This window comes from Mustela lutreola, chromosome 4, assembly GCF_030435805.1.
Source record: "Mustela lutreola isolate mMusLut2 chromosome 4, mMusLut2.pri, whole genome shotgun sequence".
Classification (NCBI taxonomy): domain Eukaryota; kingdom Metazoa; phylum Chordata; class Mammalia; order Carnivora; family Mustelidae; genus Mustela; species Mustela lutreola.
The window spans coordinates 118,461,641-118,479,658 of record NC_081293.1 but is presented as its reverse complement, the minus strand read 5'-3'; the positions used below and the strand labels follow the sequence as shown (position 1 = coordinate 118,479,658).

Here is an 18,018-nt window from a genome sequence, read left to right as displayed (position 1 = left end):
ATAATAGTTTCAGAAAATAAATATATACTTTTTCTCATATAACAAGAAATCTTGTTATGCAGTTTCTGATATTATTTTAGGTGCTCATCGAAACTGTCAGGGACGTAGGTTGTTTCTAACCTCTACTTCAATCTCCTAAGCGTGTTGGATTTTTCCCTTGTGCAAGTCACTTCATGGTCAGAATGTGACTACTCCATGTCAGATATCCAGTCTAGTTCAGTGAATAATAAATGCCCTTCTTCTGTGTGAGATCTTAATGGAAGACTGAAAGGGCAGGTAAGAAGGTGAGGAGCTAGATCTTAGAACTATTTCAGATCACTGTGATCCATATCCTAGAGCAGAGCATGTTTGGGCCTGAAAGTCAGGCTTCTTAATTAAAAAAAAGGATAGTGGAAAGAATGCTGGTAGGCAAGTAGCAGAATTCACCATAACAAGGATAAATAAAATTGCCTTACTTGAAAGATGCTATGATACATTATGAAGAAAAGTAAAGTATTTATGAAATATGAGTTGAGAAGTCCTTCCAAAATAATTGTAATAATTTATGTCTTTCATTTTAATTAATGGAAGACATTTTTAAATAATTCTCAGAAACTTCAGCAGATAATTCCATGGTGGGGGGGTGGAGTAGTCACTGAATGAATAGATAGCCTTTGATTATTGTTTCCTTAAGTAGGCCAAAATTTGAGAGGGCTAATGTAGTATTTTTGCAGTTAAAAAATAATGGTTTCAACTGATAATCCATTTTCAGGGACAAGAATCACCCTGGATGACAAAATGTGAGCTTATCCATGTTACATTAGGTGAGTGATTCTAGCTTACTTTAGTGGACAAACTACATCTGTTCTTCTATAGTTAGCATTTTCTCGGGCTGCCAGAAAGCATCTCATCACTTGGCATGTCCCACATATTAGAGAGGAAAAGAGAAGAAAGCTGGAGTTCAGTTGCTGAAGGACCTGTATACTTAGAGCCTTGCAGAAATGACAGCAGGGAACAGACAGGCATGATGGTTGCTCTATGGCTGTAATGAATTAGCAGCAAGGGTAGACATGATCTGTTGACTGGAAAAGACCAACGGAGAGAAACAGAATTTCAGGATTTCTAATTGTTAACTACTTCAGAGAGATGTCAGGAGGTCCAAGCTACATGGAAATGCAGGATGTTTGGAAGTATAAGTAATAGGTAATTGTTGATAAGTGCGATATTAGTTTTAAGTGACTTTCCTATCTGACTGCTCTCCTTTGACTAAGGAAATTGTTTAGAATTTGGAAAATTATATGTGCAAGCATTCTGGATATAGTATTTATGTGCATTCAATAAGCATTATGTTTTACTTTGATGTCATTTATTTTCTGCTATCATATCATATTGTGTAGAAGAAAAATAGATTCTGATTATTTGCTCAAATATATGAGAAACGGTGTTTGGAGAGTAAGAATTGTGATAGTCAATTCAGTTAAAAGTACTATTTCTTGGGCACCTGGGTGGCTCAGTTGGTTGGGCAACTGCCTTCAGCTCAGGTCATGATCCCGGACTTCCAGGATCGAGTCCCGCATCAGGCTCCCAGCTCGTTGGGGAGTCTGCTTCTCCCTCTGACCTTCTCCTCTCTCATCTCTCTCTCACTCATTCTCCCTCAAATAAATAAATAAGATCTTAAAAAAAAAAGGTACTATTTCTTATGGCATCTTACTGAGACGCTGCCAACAGGTTAGGAGACAACTGAAACAATGGAGTCAGAAATTTCAAAAATGTGTCAATATGTAGTTTGAAAATATATTTACTGTTTGTGTAAGAGGTTGTTTGTGTTGCATATATGCACACCCACAGAATGCTATTTTTACATGGTCATGGTGGTGCAAATACATGGATAAATTATAATTTGGGGATTCAAAAGGACTTGAAGATACTGTGATTTATATGATTATTACAGATTTCGTAGTCTAGTCTATAATTTTTTGTGTTGGCTCAGTTGCTTAATATGATTGAAAAGATAAAAGGTAACTGTTTCAGGGATTTTTATTTATATTTTTGTAGGTATTTTGATTTCTTTTAAGTATAAGAATAAAAATAAGAATAAGAAATCATCTTCATAATTTAATATCAATGGAGCATCTTTGTGGCTCAGTAGGTTAAGGAGCCAATTCTTTTTTTTTTTTTTTAAGATTATATTTATTTATTTGACAGACAGAGATCACAATCACAAGTAGGCAGAGAGGCAGGCAGAGAGAGAGGGAGGGGGAAACAGGTTCCCTGCCGAGCAGAGAGTGGGGCTTGATCCCAGGACCCTGAGATCATGACCTGAGCCAAAGGCAGAGGCCTTAACCCACTGAGCCACCCAGGCACCCCAGGATCCAATTCTTAATATCAGCTCACGTTTTGATCTCAGGGTCATGAATTCAAGCGTTGCATTGGTCTATATGCTGGATGTGGAACCTACTTAAATAAAAAATTAAAATAATAACTTAGAATAATTACCTTTAGGTATGAAATTAGTCATTGATAGATGTACAATGTAAGTTTTCTCACCTATAGCCCAGTTTATTTTTTATTAAAGTATAATGGCAAATAGGCTTAAAATTATTTCTGTAATAATAACATTAATAATAATAAAAAACTACTATGATAATAAAAAAATAAAAAATAATAAAATATTTTAAACTTTAAATTTTTAAAAAATTAAATAATAAAAAACAACTATAATAATAAAACATAATAAAAAATAATAATAAATAATTTTTTAGATAAAAAAATCTAAATTTTTCCAAACTTTGTCCCAAGTTAAAAATATCTGCACATAGCAAATTATTTTGATTTTTTATATAAAGGGAGAAAGTATTAATATTTTTATAAGGTTTTTTTCTTTTAGCTTTTCATATGATGCCACTTATTTAAAGATACATAGTGACTTTGAATAACTTAAAAATCTTCTCAAACCTTGAAGACATACAAGGTTATTTTGAAATAAGCCAGTCACTAAAGGGTGAGTATTATATGATTCCACTTATATGCTATACCTACAGTAGTCAAATTCATAGAGACAGAAATTAGAATGATGCCTGCCAGAGCCTGGGGGAAAGGGACAATGGATCTGGGGCGGGGGGATGTTCTTTTTCAGCCATGCAATGAGACATTTCATTGTTATTTCAGGAGTAACACATATCTTTTGCCATAATATAGACTACATTCTAAACGAAAAATAGTTTAAAGAATGCATTGTAGAACACTGACAATTATTATCTCAGTAAATGTTTTTATTATCAAGGAGATAAAGGTTTTTTTTTTTAAGATTTTATTTATGTATTTATTTATTTATTTGTCAGAGAGAGAGAGAAAGAATGCAACAAGCAAGCAGAGTGGCAGGCAGAGACAGAGAGGGAAGCAGGCTCCCTGTTGAGCAAAGAGCCCGATGCTGGACTTGATACCAGGATGCTGGGATCATGATCTGAGCTGAAGGCAGCAGCTTAACCGACTGAGCCATCCAGGTATCCCAAGGACCAACTGAGCCACCCAGGTCCCATGACCTGAGCCAAAGTCAGCAGCTTAACCGACTGAGCCACCCAGGCGTCCCAAGAAACCCAGTGGGTTCATGAGGGGCACCTAGGTGGTGGAGTTGGTTGAGCACTCAACTCTTGGTTTTGACTCAGTTGATAATTGCAGGTGGAGGGATTGAGCCCCAACCTCGGGCTCTGTGCTCAGCATGGAGGCTACGTAAAACTTTCTCTCCCTCTGTCCTTCCCCCTCCACCACCATGTTCTCTTTCTTTTTCTCACTCTCTTTCAAATAAATAAATAAATCTTTAAATGGATTCATGACTATATTTCTGACAGAATCAAATTCCATACTTAAAATATTTTCCAACATCCTTCATTAAGAAACTTTATCATTCTAGGAGGAATTGTCGATAAGGATCTTCGTCACTACCTCAACTTACGATTTCAGAAGGGTTCTGTGGACCACGAACTGCAGCAAATCATCCGTGACAACCTCTACCTCCGCACGGTGCCATGTGAGTACAACAGGCGATGTTGTCTTCCTATGTTAAAAAATAGATAACCAGTTATATATCCATTATTTTTCTTTAAGAAAGTTAAATTGCATTGATTTTTTTATGATGGATTTTGGGACAAAATTGATTTGAGATATGAACTTTTTTTGAGGTATGGAATTTTTAAATGAAAAAACTTATAGCTATCATTGTGTGGTTTATGGTGATGTTGTAGCCAGAAGAGACTTGTGATTTTCAAGCTACAAAACTTTATCTTACTTCTTACCTAAGTATTGAGAAATATTAATTCTAGACCAGGATGCTGATGAGTTAGAATGAATGATGATTGCGGTAGAACACCATGCTGGGAGACAGGAGAATGCAAATTAAGGCCATTAGCTGAAACAGATATTTTGTAAATGGAATCTACACACTAACTCCCAACCTCATCTCTGGTTTGCAGCAGGGAAACCTTGCAAGTGAAAAGAAATGCATGGAAAAGTAAAGCTAAATGTTCTATAATTCTTAGAAAGTGATAAAATCGAGTATTGAGTACAAATTTCTTATATGCAACCTATAGAAGTCCACAAAACAACAATCTTCGATTATGAGCAGTTGATCCTTCAAAAGAGAGGGTTGGTCAAATGAAAAAATTCATGCATCAACTTTTTAGTACTTGTTTCATGTTATTTAATAATCTTCTGTTAACTTTAGGACAGTTCAAGGACTTTCCAAATCAGATCCTAGATCCTAAGGAGAGATCAAAATCCATTTCCTTCATGTTCCATGACCCCCAGAAATTTTACAATCTCCAGAAACTCTGTGGGTGTTGAGTGTATCCCTTTTGTTTTAGTTCTTCTTTGAATTTTATTAAACTCAAAGTTATTGGCTCGAGAAAGTTGATATTAAAGAAAGAAAAATTTGGCTAGCATAAATAAACAAAAAAAAAGTGTGTATATATTTGCAGGGAGAGGATATTGAACTACAAGAACTATGTAAAAGCTATGGATCATGGATGATTATACTATGTTATGTATATATATACACATATGTATATATGTATATATGTACATATATATACAACATATATATATGTATATATATATGTATATATATACATATATATATGTTAAAAACACAGAGAGAAGTAAAATGGAAAGTCAGCTCCCTGCCCTTTTCACCTATGCACATCTCAGGAGGGGTAGACTTTTGTCATTGTTAACACGTAATGCTCATCAAAATAAAAATGTCAGGGCCCCACTATCATGTATTCTTAAATGAGAATGCTTACTGATTGACATCTTGTCAGTCCAAATGCTACCTCTGTCTGTTTGTGTTAGTGAAGTGAATAGACTGTTGGGCTCTTGCTTTAAAGTTAGAAGTTGAGAAAAGTGCATTCTTAAACTTGTAAGTTTGACATTAGAGTGATGGCCAGAAGAAGATGGATTAAAGTAAGTGACTGAACTATTTATAAGGTAACGGGTGGACGCATTTCAAAGCTGTGATGTTGTCAGTGTAGCCATGTGCATTTATCTTTTGTGACATGAAAGAAAGGAGATCTGAAATACTGAATAAAGAATCCAGGCACTTTATTATGTTTAAAAGCTGAGGGAAATAGATAAGAGCCTGACATTCAGGAATAACTTGTAGTCTTTGCTAAGGCGATGACATAAATAAGAAGTCTTAATTAAATATGAAGATAATAGGAGTAAATTTTGCATTAGTTAATTAACTTCTTAAATAAGTCATCTCTCTTTAGAGTACCAAAGAAATACTACGAAGGAAAAATAAATATAAGGGTAAAATAACTAGGCTTATATGAGTAAACATAAAGAGTTTTGTGATATGATTTCAGTACAAGGTCATAAATTCAATTAGAAGTCCTTGAATAGCTCCTATAAAGTAGATGATTAAAAATTCAATGAATCTAAATATTAAAATCAAACAATTATTCTTTGGATTTGTAGCCACCACTCCTAATAGCCAGTTCCAGTAATACTACTCATTAAGAGTACTCTTAACTTTGCATAAAAGTGAAGAAACATCTAAGATAAAAATCAGTCTGATTTATACGATCTTATAATCACTTTTGTACTGATAAATTGTACTTGGATAATCTACAATATTCACTCAGTATATCTTTTAATAAAATGTTCAGACATGTTCAGAGTATGCAACAAAAATGTGTCAGTCCTGTGAAAAATCATGGCTTTATTTAGAAACTCATATGTGTGTCCAGCCTATCTATTGACCTTGAGTATGGAGTAACATTTGTTACCTATTTTCTTTGGTCAGAAAATTCTCATTGGTTTTCATGAACCCAGCACCCTGAAAAGAAAAGGTATTATTCAAGTGCGCATTATTGCTCTTATAAATGCATACATTAAAATGTATGCCTCTTGTGTAATCTATTAATGGCACTCGGAATAGGTGCTGGATAACTCCATGAAAAAAAATGTAGTCAACTTGTAACTACGTAAGGATGGCTTAGCTGTTTTTGCAAGGCAAGGCTCAACTAAGTAATTCTGAGAACTACCATGTTACTCCACCACCAGTAACTATGTCTGAGAGGAAAGGAACAGTCTTGGAGCCAGATTTCCTTGGTGTCTAGTGAATAAGAGAGGGTTCTGGGCTGAGAGCTCCAGGGACACCCTCACCTCACACACCCCTGTGCACTCAGCCAAATTCAGTTGTGGCCAGCTTGGCTTCTATACCCCTTTCCAAAAGGAATCTGGGTTTGGCTGCTGATGGATTTCCAAACTGAGTGGGAGAGGGAGGTGGTCATCTCAGATCTCTACTGGGCCTTAACTATAGATAATATGAAATTCCATCAGTCTGTTCCCTGCCCCATAAACAGTTGACTGCATTTAGTCTTTTCATTTTGTTTCCCCAGAATCTTATCTCGGGGCCTAATTCTTCAAAGATACATTTTTTTGAAGCTGTGTCTGTAGTCATGGAAGGCAGGACTTAGTCACAGAAATAGGATGGTTGGGCATGTGGCGACATGAGCATCCACACACCTGCATATGCACACGGAGGCTTCTGTTAGATTAGTTCTTCGTTCTTTCTAATTAAATTAGGGAGAAAAGATCCTTAGGAACTAACTCTTGATATTTTTGCTAAAACATAAGCCAATCATATGATTTATATCCATTGAAGTCCTCAATTTGGACCTAAATATGTGTCTTTTAATTTAGTTGTATGATTTATTGGGTCTGGGAGGGGGTGGTAAAAGTCTTAAAGTGTCCTAAAGTAAAAGTTGATTTTTTAAAAAATACATACAGTAAATGAATTTTCTACTCTTAGATTTCAGGCTATATAGGATTTTTATGTAATAGAACTTCAGGAGATATGGATTAATAATGATGAGACATTTCTGTTATAATAATCTAGAATGTGATAAAGACTAACTAGGAAAAGTATACAGATAAAGAACTCAGAAGAGTACAGAACCTCCATCAAATAGGATTTTCAATTACCTTAATAGTACACAAAAGACAATTTCAGAAACACTAAATTAGCAGCATCTATTGAGAGATTAGACAAAATCATTTCACTGTAACATGTTAAGTATACAAAGTTAAGGCAGCATATGTTGTTCTTTGGGTAATATAGATTCAAAAATATATAAAATAATTTAATGGAATTAATACATAAAAATATTGGATTAATTTTCAAGTGTTTAAAAAGTAAAAACAGAGTGTTTTGGTTTGAATATTCTACTGAGCCTAAAGGTTGCATTTAGTTAACTCGTGAATCTAACCAAGACAGTTAAATTGGCTGTGCTTCTTAACTATGAGAAAAAAATAACCACTTTCATTTACTGATAAATTCTGGTCTTTTCTATCCTTAATATTTATTAAAGACACAAATTAATTTTCAAGGCAGGTATGAACGCGATATAAATTTTAGATGCTTTTTCCCATTATACTAGATGCCATGAAGAACTTCAATGACCAATTTTAAAAGTTTCAAAATGAAATGGAAGGTAGTTAAAATTAAACTTCTCTCCCAAGTTCATATTTTATCATTTGGTGAGATGGTTTTATTGGGAAATATTTTAAATTTATTGGAAGCCAAAAGAAATACCAGTGTATACCAAGTAAAAGACAAAAATCAATAAAACCAAAGGTCTAAAACTATTCCATAAAATGTGATAAAATGAAAAACATAGATTTAAGATATGAAAGAAATTGCATTTATGGAAGAGCTGATTGAGGTGTAACTCACAATGATGTTTCTACATATTTAAGCACTTAAAGTTAGTATAAACTACGTCATATTTAAAAGAAGCAATATCAAGAATAAAATTATTTTAAATTTTCTGTTATCTTAAATTATCTTTCATAGAGAAGCAGATAGAAGCAGGGTCTTTAAGAGTTATGGGAACTGCTTCCTTTTAAGAAGAGCAGTTACCAACATGCTGAAAGGTATAGATATGCAAGGGGTCAACATCCCATTCCCATAGTTGTATAGGACAATGATCAGAGAGGACTAATGGAGAGAAGCTGTTGAACACATATTTATTTAAAAGTTTGAATTTTTTTTTAAGTTTTAAATTAGAGCAAAATTTTCTAGTATACTGCCTAGAGTAAAATAATTTTAATTCTTAAGACACATCAGTACTTTTAAAGCTTATAAAAAATATTTGTTAATATTCAACAAGGCAATATGTTTTTGTGGGCATGAGTGAATCTTTCCAGTTACTTGTAATTTTCATCATGAAAGTATAGTTCTAAGCATGTAATAAGAAAAGAGAGTGATATCAACCTATGGGTTAAACTACAAAAACTATATATATATATATATTTTTTTTTTCTTCCAATGATGTGAAATTCTGTGAGTTGAAGGTGATCAAGAACATAATTAACTATTCATGATTTCTTTAAGCAGTATAGGTTCATGTGCTGGGATGGTAGGTTGAATTATAGGTAGACATGCAGGCATAGAACTGGAGATACCAGATCCAACTGAATTTTAAACCAACATATAGCAACAGATGTATATTATATGTCTGTTTCAACCTTAGCCTTATTACTTCAAATAAGAATCATTGATTTAGAAGCTCCTTTTAAAGCTGATTTTAGAATATTAATCATGTTCTTCTGCAACTATTTCTAAATCAAGTTGCCAGATTTTTGTTCATTGAAAATGAATTTTATTTTTTTTAAAATAGCCTAATTGTATTTGTTGCTAAACGTTTAGAATAAGGTTATTAGAGAATAAGTATGATTATTAGCATTGTGGAACAAAGTAGAAGGAAATCTGTAAACAAATGAAACTAAATTTCTTGAGAGTTTTACACACTTCCCTGGAAAGCTAGCTCAAAAGAAAAATTTCAAAAGCTTCTGAGCAGTAGCAAATACTTGAAAGGCTTCTTTCTCTTCATTTACTCATTCAGATGTATGCCTGAGTGGTAAGTGTTTAAAAATATGTTATTACTTTATATAGAAAACTGTATTAGGTTTACTCTCTGCCCCTTATCACTGAGAATAGTAAGGTCTAGTTTTCCATCATATACATGAAAGTACAATACATTTTCCTTTTTCTTTTTCCTAATGAACAAAATGAATGCATCTTTCCTGGTCAGATTAACGTTCATTGGGTTGGTTGACAGAGCACTCTACAGGAGAGAAATGGCTCAAAAAGTTGCATAAATGGAAAGTCAAAAAACATTAGAAGTGATTGTATTGATTTATCCATTTGACACCACTAGACACTAGTTTTTGAATAAAGGAACACATCTGGCTCAAAAAAAAAGCAATAAACACCAAGTGTGAACAACCTCACTAATCTTCCAAACTATATAAAATTCCCCTTGCCCTGATTTGATCTACTTTTTTGTGTATGGCTGTGACCAATCTCTCTTTTGGTTTGTATTTTTCTTTCCTTTTTATAAGGAGAAACCTGGGTTTGTGGACCATGCGTGGGATAGGCAGATGGTATGAATACTCTCGGGCTTCAATGGCTCCAGCATCTGGCCTAGAGAAGAATCAGAGGGGAGTGCTTAAAACCTTTTCTCCACTTCCAGAAAAGCCGGTAATCATAGTCAGTGGAAAACAGCTCATCTTTCATGGAGCCCAGAATCTGCTCCCTGTAGACATCGAAATTATAACCCAGTTGTATATAAAGAGGTCAACATATCTCATTGTATGCCACTGCACTTCTTGAGTAAAATGAATTAAGACTCTGTCAGATTTAGATCTACTCAGTTTCCACAGTTGTTGACTAGGACATAGGCTGTTGGATGATTATGTAGCTGAAGGAAAGCAGTGGGCAGATGGCCAGCATACTGGTGTTCTAATGGGACTTTAAGGCTGTAAATTTGTAGGACAACACTCAATTTCTGATTCAAATACATCTGTCCAAAAGAACAAAAAAGGAATACTAATTGTGGTTACTGATATTCTAATATCTAGTGCATGAGTCAGTTATTTACACTTTGTAGTTTAGCATTGCTAGAGCTTGATGAGTAACAGTAACCCTTGGCTTTACTTATTTGGCGACATGGCACTGTGGAAAGAACACTCGTCAAAGAATTAAGAGCAATTGATTCTGGACTAGACTGCCACCAACTAACTATAGGACCTTGGCAAAAGCCTTCCTTTGTGAACTAAGGGGAGGGAGGGAGGGGAATGAAAGAAATAACTCTATAATGGTTCTTTCCACTAAAATGCTATAGTTTCTTTTTCTGTTGGCTTTTTTTTTCTTTATATTATCGCTATTCAAATCAGTTCATCCAATTGGCTTAAATTATTCTGGGTATGGAATGCCCTTGATATTCAGCAGGTGTAAACAGCTTATGGAAACCGAAGATATATCAAATACAGCAGACACTTCAGGGAAAAATAAAGAGTTGGGTTTAAATTAAGTGCAGTTCAGGATAAAACCAGCCATGCGTGTACTTTCAGATTTTTCTATGAATGTCAAGTTAAGGATGCCATCATAAGTCTGATGTTCCTTGAAATTTGCCTTCACTATTCATGAGACTCTGAAATATGGTACAGTTTTAGTAAGTGGATGGGAAAATAAGCATAATGAGAAATACAAAGCTTTTAAAATTGCTCTCCTCCTTTGGAATGTGTAATAAGTTGAATGTGACATAAAGACTTCTGAAGCATGAGGTATATTTTTGTGAAAATGTGATTGTAACTTTTACAATAAGATGTTTAACATGAAATATGGGATCTTCTAATGTTGAACTTTAATAAATGTCACTTAGACAAGTGAATGGTGCTGGGTCGACGCCCAAATAGATCTAGCTAACGGAACACTAAATCAGTCCTCAGGGCAATCTTTACAGCATAGTTGAGAAATTCAGGAGATTCAGTAGAGTCTTTCGCTCATGGTAATTAGAAGGTAGAAGTGAGGTAGGATTGATAATTGATTCAATTAAAAAGTACCCACAGAGCCTGCCTTTAGTAGGCAAGTCAGATGTTCAGAATAGGATCAATCTCCAGTTAGTTTTCCAGTTCCTATTCTAAGCTTTCTTACTTAAAAGCTAGGTTTCAAGAATATTGCTATTTATGCAAACAAAATCAGCAAGTATCTGCACAAGCTCTGTTGGAATGAAGATAGAATTTTACCTACTGCTCAACACAACCCAGTTGTATGCATAAATGGTAACTCCTTAACTTGTCCTCCAAAGAAAACACTGAAATGGGGAGCTAATGCCAACCTTTGTCCTCTCTCACTTTTGGTAGGAATTCTGAATCCTTTTCTGTTCTTTTTAATTGTTTGACATTGATGAAAAACCATGCAGATCAGTAAGGGACCTAAGTATTTGTAGGAAAGCTGAGACTTCATGTCCTAAATCTTGTTCATCTTAGCATTCCCAATGGGGGAATTGTCGGTGAGTGCCCACGCAAGAGTCCTACGTAATGGACCTCACAAACATCAACCAGAACAGTTCTTAAATTGCAGCCACCATTTGCAGAGTACTTCCTAGGTGCAAATGTTTTTCATACATTTTCTAATTGAATCCTCACAATATCCCTCGAAGGTGTTATCCCCACTTTTGAAAATATATGTAGAAACTGAGGCTCTAATGTTAAGTAATAGGTCAGACACTTGTACTAACTCAGTGGAGGAACAGAGATTCCATCCCAGGTGGATTTGGCTCCCAGCACACTCTCTACATGAGAAGGTGTCTCTAGTAGAAGTACTGGGGAGTCACGAGCACCATAAGGGTGCATTCAAAGAGGTTCACAGATGTTCCTAGGATAGAAAAAGAGGAAAAGTAAAGAACAGCACGGTATCTAGTGAGCATAAATTGAGTTCTATCGATAGAAAAGACATTTTTTTTTGTTGCCAAGCAGATATAAACAGAAATTCCCACAATAAATAAATAAATATATATATAGATATATAGATATATGTATAATATATATCTATATATATATATATATGGATAATTATTAGGAAAGTTTTCAAGTTAAGGTCCATTGACCGGCTAGTGTCAAGTCAGTTCATCCTGCCATGAGGCTGACATGAGGTACTTGATTATCAAGTACCAAATTGTCTTTTTTTTTTTTAGAATGTCATCACCAGAAATATTAGAATATTTAAATAGGCAAGGGGATAAAAAAATCAATTGATAAATTTATTATTCCAATAATTAAACCATTAACCTTATTATAAGAAGAGAGGTAAAATAGGCAAAGGACTCTACATTATCTACAAGCTTCCTTCATTTCTAAACTTTGCCTATAAATAACTTGCTTAACCTCAGCTCCACCAGAACTTCTACCAGCATTTCATACTCTGAATTCTAATCTAAATCCAAAATTCTAACTACATCAAGCTCTATAAAAAGATATTTACAAAAGTTCCCAGTTCCTCACCTTGACATTTTATAAAAGTATTTCCTTTGGAAACCACTGCAAGGGCAGTGGATGGAGTTGGGAGGGTGGGTAGTGAATTAACATTTACCAAACATCGGGGCACCTGGGTGGCTCAGTTGGGTAAGCATCTGCCTTCGGCTCAGGTCATGATCTTAGGGTCCTGGGATAGAGCCCTGCATCGGGCTCTCTGCAGGGAGCCTGCTTCCTCCTCTCTCTCTCTTTCAGCCTACCTCTCTGCCTACTTGTAATCTCTATCTGTCAAATAAATAAATAAAATTTAAAAAAAAAAAAAAACATTTACCAAAAATCTACATACAAGAACTATAATGATGCCTTTGTTTTTTGCAATCCTATGGGAAATATGTGGTGGTTCCCAATTTCCAGATGAAAAATTTTAGCCTTAGAGAAGTTAAGAATCCCTCCCCACAGCACAGCTGCTAAATAGGTGACAAGGAATTCAAGTGTGTAGATCTGACTGATGCCAAGACCCATTTATCAGATATACCATGTTCCATCCTTAGTCACTTGATTTCCTCTGCAGTTCTGAACAAATTTTGCTATGCCCCAGAACATAGGAGACCACTTTGATGTATATCTGTATTTTTTACCTAATGTTTCCATAAAAGCAGAAAAAATCATGAAAATTGGTAGTAAATTATATAAGACTTCTGAATCACACATTTATTCCCAAAACCGCTGTGCAAGAGCCCCACTGTTATCAGTCCTACCAAGGCTCCAGAAAGACCCAGGTCAGTCGCTGATTGATATTATTCAACATTATTCAAAAAATGGCATGCCCTCCTTCGTCTGTTCCTATCTGGAAGTAACCAAAACAGAAACAACTGTGTTATTTGCTTTAGAATTCGTAACATTTTAATGGGGGAAAAAATGGGCCTTTTCTTGCCATCTCAGTGTAACTGGTGCTCCATGGACTCAGCCCAGTCCAGTGACAGCTTTTCAGTTTCCAAATCCTCCAACTAGCTCTCTGAGTATAGTTCCACAGTAACACAAGTTGGCACAATTTGTCTGATCCCTACACCGAGAACACATGGAATTGAGAGGTCCACATATACTCACAGAGCCTCCTTGACTTCTGGGAAATTGCTCCAATTCTGACTAAAGGGACCTAGATTAAAATGCACAGTGAAATCTAATATCCGTGGAGTAACTTAAATCATTAAGGAGCCAATGAGTGGGCAGCTTCTGTCACACTTTCATCTCTTCTTACTGTTTTTGGTGTCAAAGGATTTGGTGGTGGTGGTTGTTGCTGTTTTTCTATTCCCTAAAGCAAAACAGTATGTAATGTGTCACTCAGGGTTTGGCAGGAAATAGAGCCATGCAAGGAAGAAGAGATTTAGGAAATTAGCTGTTAAGAAAATTGCGGTTAAAATTAGAGAAGGGGGGGCAAAATAGATCCTCAGGAACAATACTCAAAAAAATACAGAACTTCCCTACCAGGGTAACTGCTACCTCTGAGGCCTGCAGCTATGATTTATGAAGACAGAATTGAGAAATTGCCACTGTGGCTGCAATCACAACAGCTCCGTCTTAACACTTAAGAATCTGGAGAATGGACATGTCGATCTTCCTACAGAAAACGTTGTATCTCCAAGATCTTTTGGTATGAAAGAAAAAGAATCACCTTTTACCAACTTTCCTTTCCATGATAACCCACAAGGCATATAGTATCAGTGTCTTAAATTTATTACTTTTAAAAGGCCATTCTAAGTTTTAAATTCCTTTTTGATGAATCTATAGTCAAATACTAACAATATAAATTATTATTATGAAAATTAGTGAAAAGATTTACAGTACATTTTTAAAGTAAGGTTTTTTACTTTTTTCTATTTATGCTCGAGCTCCTAATAATTGATTTACAGTATGCTGATTATATAAAAGCTACCAGACATATCTGTTCTTTGGAAAACCAAGATACTTAGGAATTATCAGTATATTCTGTAATTGTTCTACTCTATTTATAGCATGAGACATTTTAAACGTGTGTAAGAGTCTTTGTTCATTTTTTATTCACAACTTTATTATTAAAAATATGAATATGACACTAACAAAATTTAGTTCATAATTATATTTCTCACATGAAAAAGCAATTGACAAAAATTGCTTTCAGAACATAATTTAAACTTGGAGCAAGAAAAAGAATCTTAATTAAAAGTGAGGAGTTGAATATATTATTTGAAGCACTACAGAAAATTAATTATATTTTGAAAGAAGATGCTTTCTGCACTAAGTAGCACAACATCTGTGATCAGAGGTCAGCATTGGAAGTTTTTGTCAGACCCAACATCATTTCTTTACCTCAGAGTTCACTAAGGAGTCTTTCAGTAGAATGAAATACATAAAAAATGCACATATAAAAAAAACATAAGTACAATTTGGAGAACTTGTATCTAAGCAAGTATATTGACCATACCATGAGTTTTAGGAAAAAGATATCTGGTTCCCATATACAAATATAAAAAACTAATTTTAGTTATTCTGTAGGTTAAAGGTTATTTTCCTTCTGACTATGGCTATATTCATAAAAAGTTATCTTTCTAATTCATTAGTTGTAAAAAAAAAGTGTGATTGTTAATTCAGAATGTCATTAACATAGATTTATGTTAATTCAGAGTGTTAACTTGTTAAATTTAAGGAGATTATAAGTTTATAAACTTTTATATATTGTAACTTATTTTAATTCAGTTTAACTAACATTGAGAGCTACTATGTGTGTATGACCAGCCTGGTGCTGGAAATACGGAATGATGAAAACAAGAGTCCTGTTCTCTAGGGATGTATCCTTACCTCAAGTTCCAATATAGGTAAACAAATATTCTTCTCATTTTACACATGGGTCAACTGAATATCTACAAGTATCTAAGGTAAAATAATCACCTTGGGGACGCCTGAGTGGCTCAGCTGGTTGGATGATTGCCTACGGCTCAGGTCATGATCCCGGAGTCCCGGGATCGAGTCCCGCATTGCGCTCCCAGCTCCATGGGGAGTCTGCTTCTCCCTCTGACCTTCTCCTCACTCATACTCTCTCTCAGTGTCTCTCTCTCAAATAACTAAGTAACTAACTAACTAAATAAATAAATAATGACCTTGTATTATAATTAAGAAGTATAGCCAGATTGAAGACTTTCAGAAATAATTAGTTAGAAAACCTAAGTTAATTCATCTTTGTATAGCAATAACAATGAGATTATTGAACTTAATGGAGAAATAGACCAAGAAGAGCTGAACTCAGCTGAGCAATATGAACCCAGTTTTGGGAACTCTGTTCTCACCTGCTCTTCTGTATTCGTACTCCAGATTTCTTATGAGTGGGGAGAAGAATAAGACCAAAGACAGCAGGAATAAGTAGGAAAGAAAGAAAAAAAAAAAAAAAAAACAAATATTATGGCAATCCCTGAAGAGCTAAAGGTTTTTTGGATTGCCCTGTGATGGTAAATGTAGTCACATTTCCTAGTTAGAGGCACACGTATTTTAACCCTAGAATAATTTGGATCCTTTAGACTCTGTGAACAGAGCCTTAGATTGAGAACAGTGGATCCGAGATTTCCTCGGTTGAAATCTGGTAGTAAATAGAGCCTGAAGTAGTTAAGGACTATTGTGATGGTCCACCCCTGCCCATGTTTCCAGGAAGCCTACAGTTGTATCAAGCATGTAATCTGTTAATCCATGAGTGCTTTCTTCATTATTAAGAAAAGAAATGAGGCTCAGCAAATTGAGTAGCCTGAGATCATTTGGCCTATACATGGCGGATCCAGAGTTAAAACTTGGTTTTTCTCTTGATTACAAGATATAGAGAGCTATGGATATACACATACACACACACGTATATATATTTATTTATATCTACTATATAAAACATGACATATGTGCATATGAGTATATGTGTATCTATGTCTCTATATAGGGATATATAGACCTCTTTCTCTCTCTCTCTCTCTCTCTCTATATATATATATATATATATAGTCTCTCCCATCAGTAAAATAATAAGACACATACAACATCTGTGTAGGGAGATATTATATACATGTTACATATGGAAAATTGAAGTTCAATACAAGATCACATACAGGTGATAAAAAATAGAACATAGATTTTTTTTAAATCCAGTTTGGACCTATTTTAAAATGTACTTATCTATTTTATCTCTCATATTATTTTATATTTATTGCTATCTATTATATCTATCATAGAGTAGATGTTTAAAGGCCAGCTTTTTTCTTCAAAATAGTAAGTATTATAAAAGTTAGATCATTATGGGGCGCCTAGATGGCTCAGTGGGTTAAAGCCTCTACTTTCTGCTCAGGTCATGATCTCAGGGTCCTGGGATTGAGACCTGCATCGGGCTCTCTGCTCGGCAGGGAGTCTGCTTCCCCCTCTTTCTCTGCCTGCCTCTCTGCCTACTTGTGATCTCTGTCTGTCGAATAAGTAAGTAAAATCTTAAAAAAAAAAAAAAAAAGTCAGATTATTATGAACTATAGCAGCCAGGGATAAAAGACTTCAGGGAAAAGGCAGGCCTTATTAATACAGCTTTGGAAACCAGGTGTAATTGAATAGGTGGCAAGAGCCAGGGGGCATTCCAGTTGAGAAGACCTTTTGAGCAAATTGTCAATCCTGGTAATGTGCATGAGAAAAATAGAGATGGAGTTCCTATATTTCAAGGTATTAGGTAGGAAGTCAAGAGAAGAAGAGAAGGTCAAGGTTTAGAGTGCTATGAAGTGGATCAGAGGAGTTGGAATTTTATTCTTTTTACTGTTTTAGGCATTTTAAAGCCCATCTAGACCAAACATCATCATTTAATATAACATAATAAGGTACTTGGATTTAAATCCCAGCTGTAGCATCTTCTAACTAAGTGGCCTTAGTAAAGTAGGTAGTCTTTCTGTGACATTGTTTCATCATTTGTAAAATGGGAATAAAATAGTATTTACCTCACAGACATATTGAGAAAATTAATTTAATTAAGATGGCCAGAACAATGTCTTGCAGAAATTAATGCTTGATAAATTTGACTGTTATTACAAAAGTCCTTCTGAGGGGTGGTAAGGGAACAGGAAAAAGATTCTAATCGTAGTTATTCTTAGTGCTTGTGAATACACAGTGAGTTGTCATCAAGTACTTGAAAATGAGAAATAACATTGCCTTGTTGCTAGTTAAACCTAATATTTACAC

The 18,018-nt window shown here is 34.8% G+C and overlaps 1 protein-coding gene across 7 annotated transcripts in view; it reads left to right on the top strand.

Annotated features, from left to right (window-relative positions):
• Positions 1–18,018, top strand: part of MAGI2 (membrane associated guanylate kinase, WW and PDZ domain containing 2) — a 1,359,941-nt gene that overhangs the window by 381,002 nt on the left and 960,921 nt on the right. For all 7 annotated transcript variants that reach the window (XM_059170944.1, XM_059170942.1, XM_059170943.1 and 4 more), the window contains exon 2: positions 3,890–4,006. In XM_059170944.1, coding sequence (XP_059026927.1) covers positions 3,890–4,006 — 117 coding nt within the window. The remainder of the gene's footprint in view (positions 1–3,889; positions 4,007–18,018) is intronic.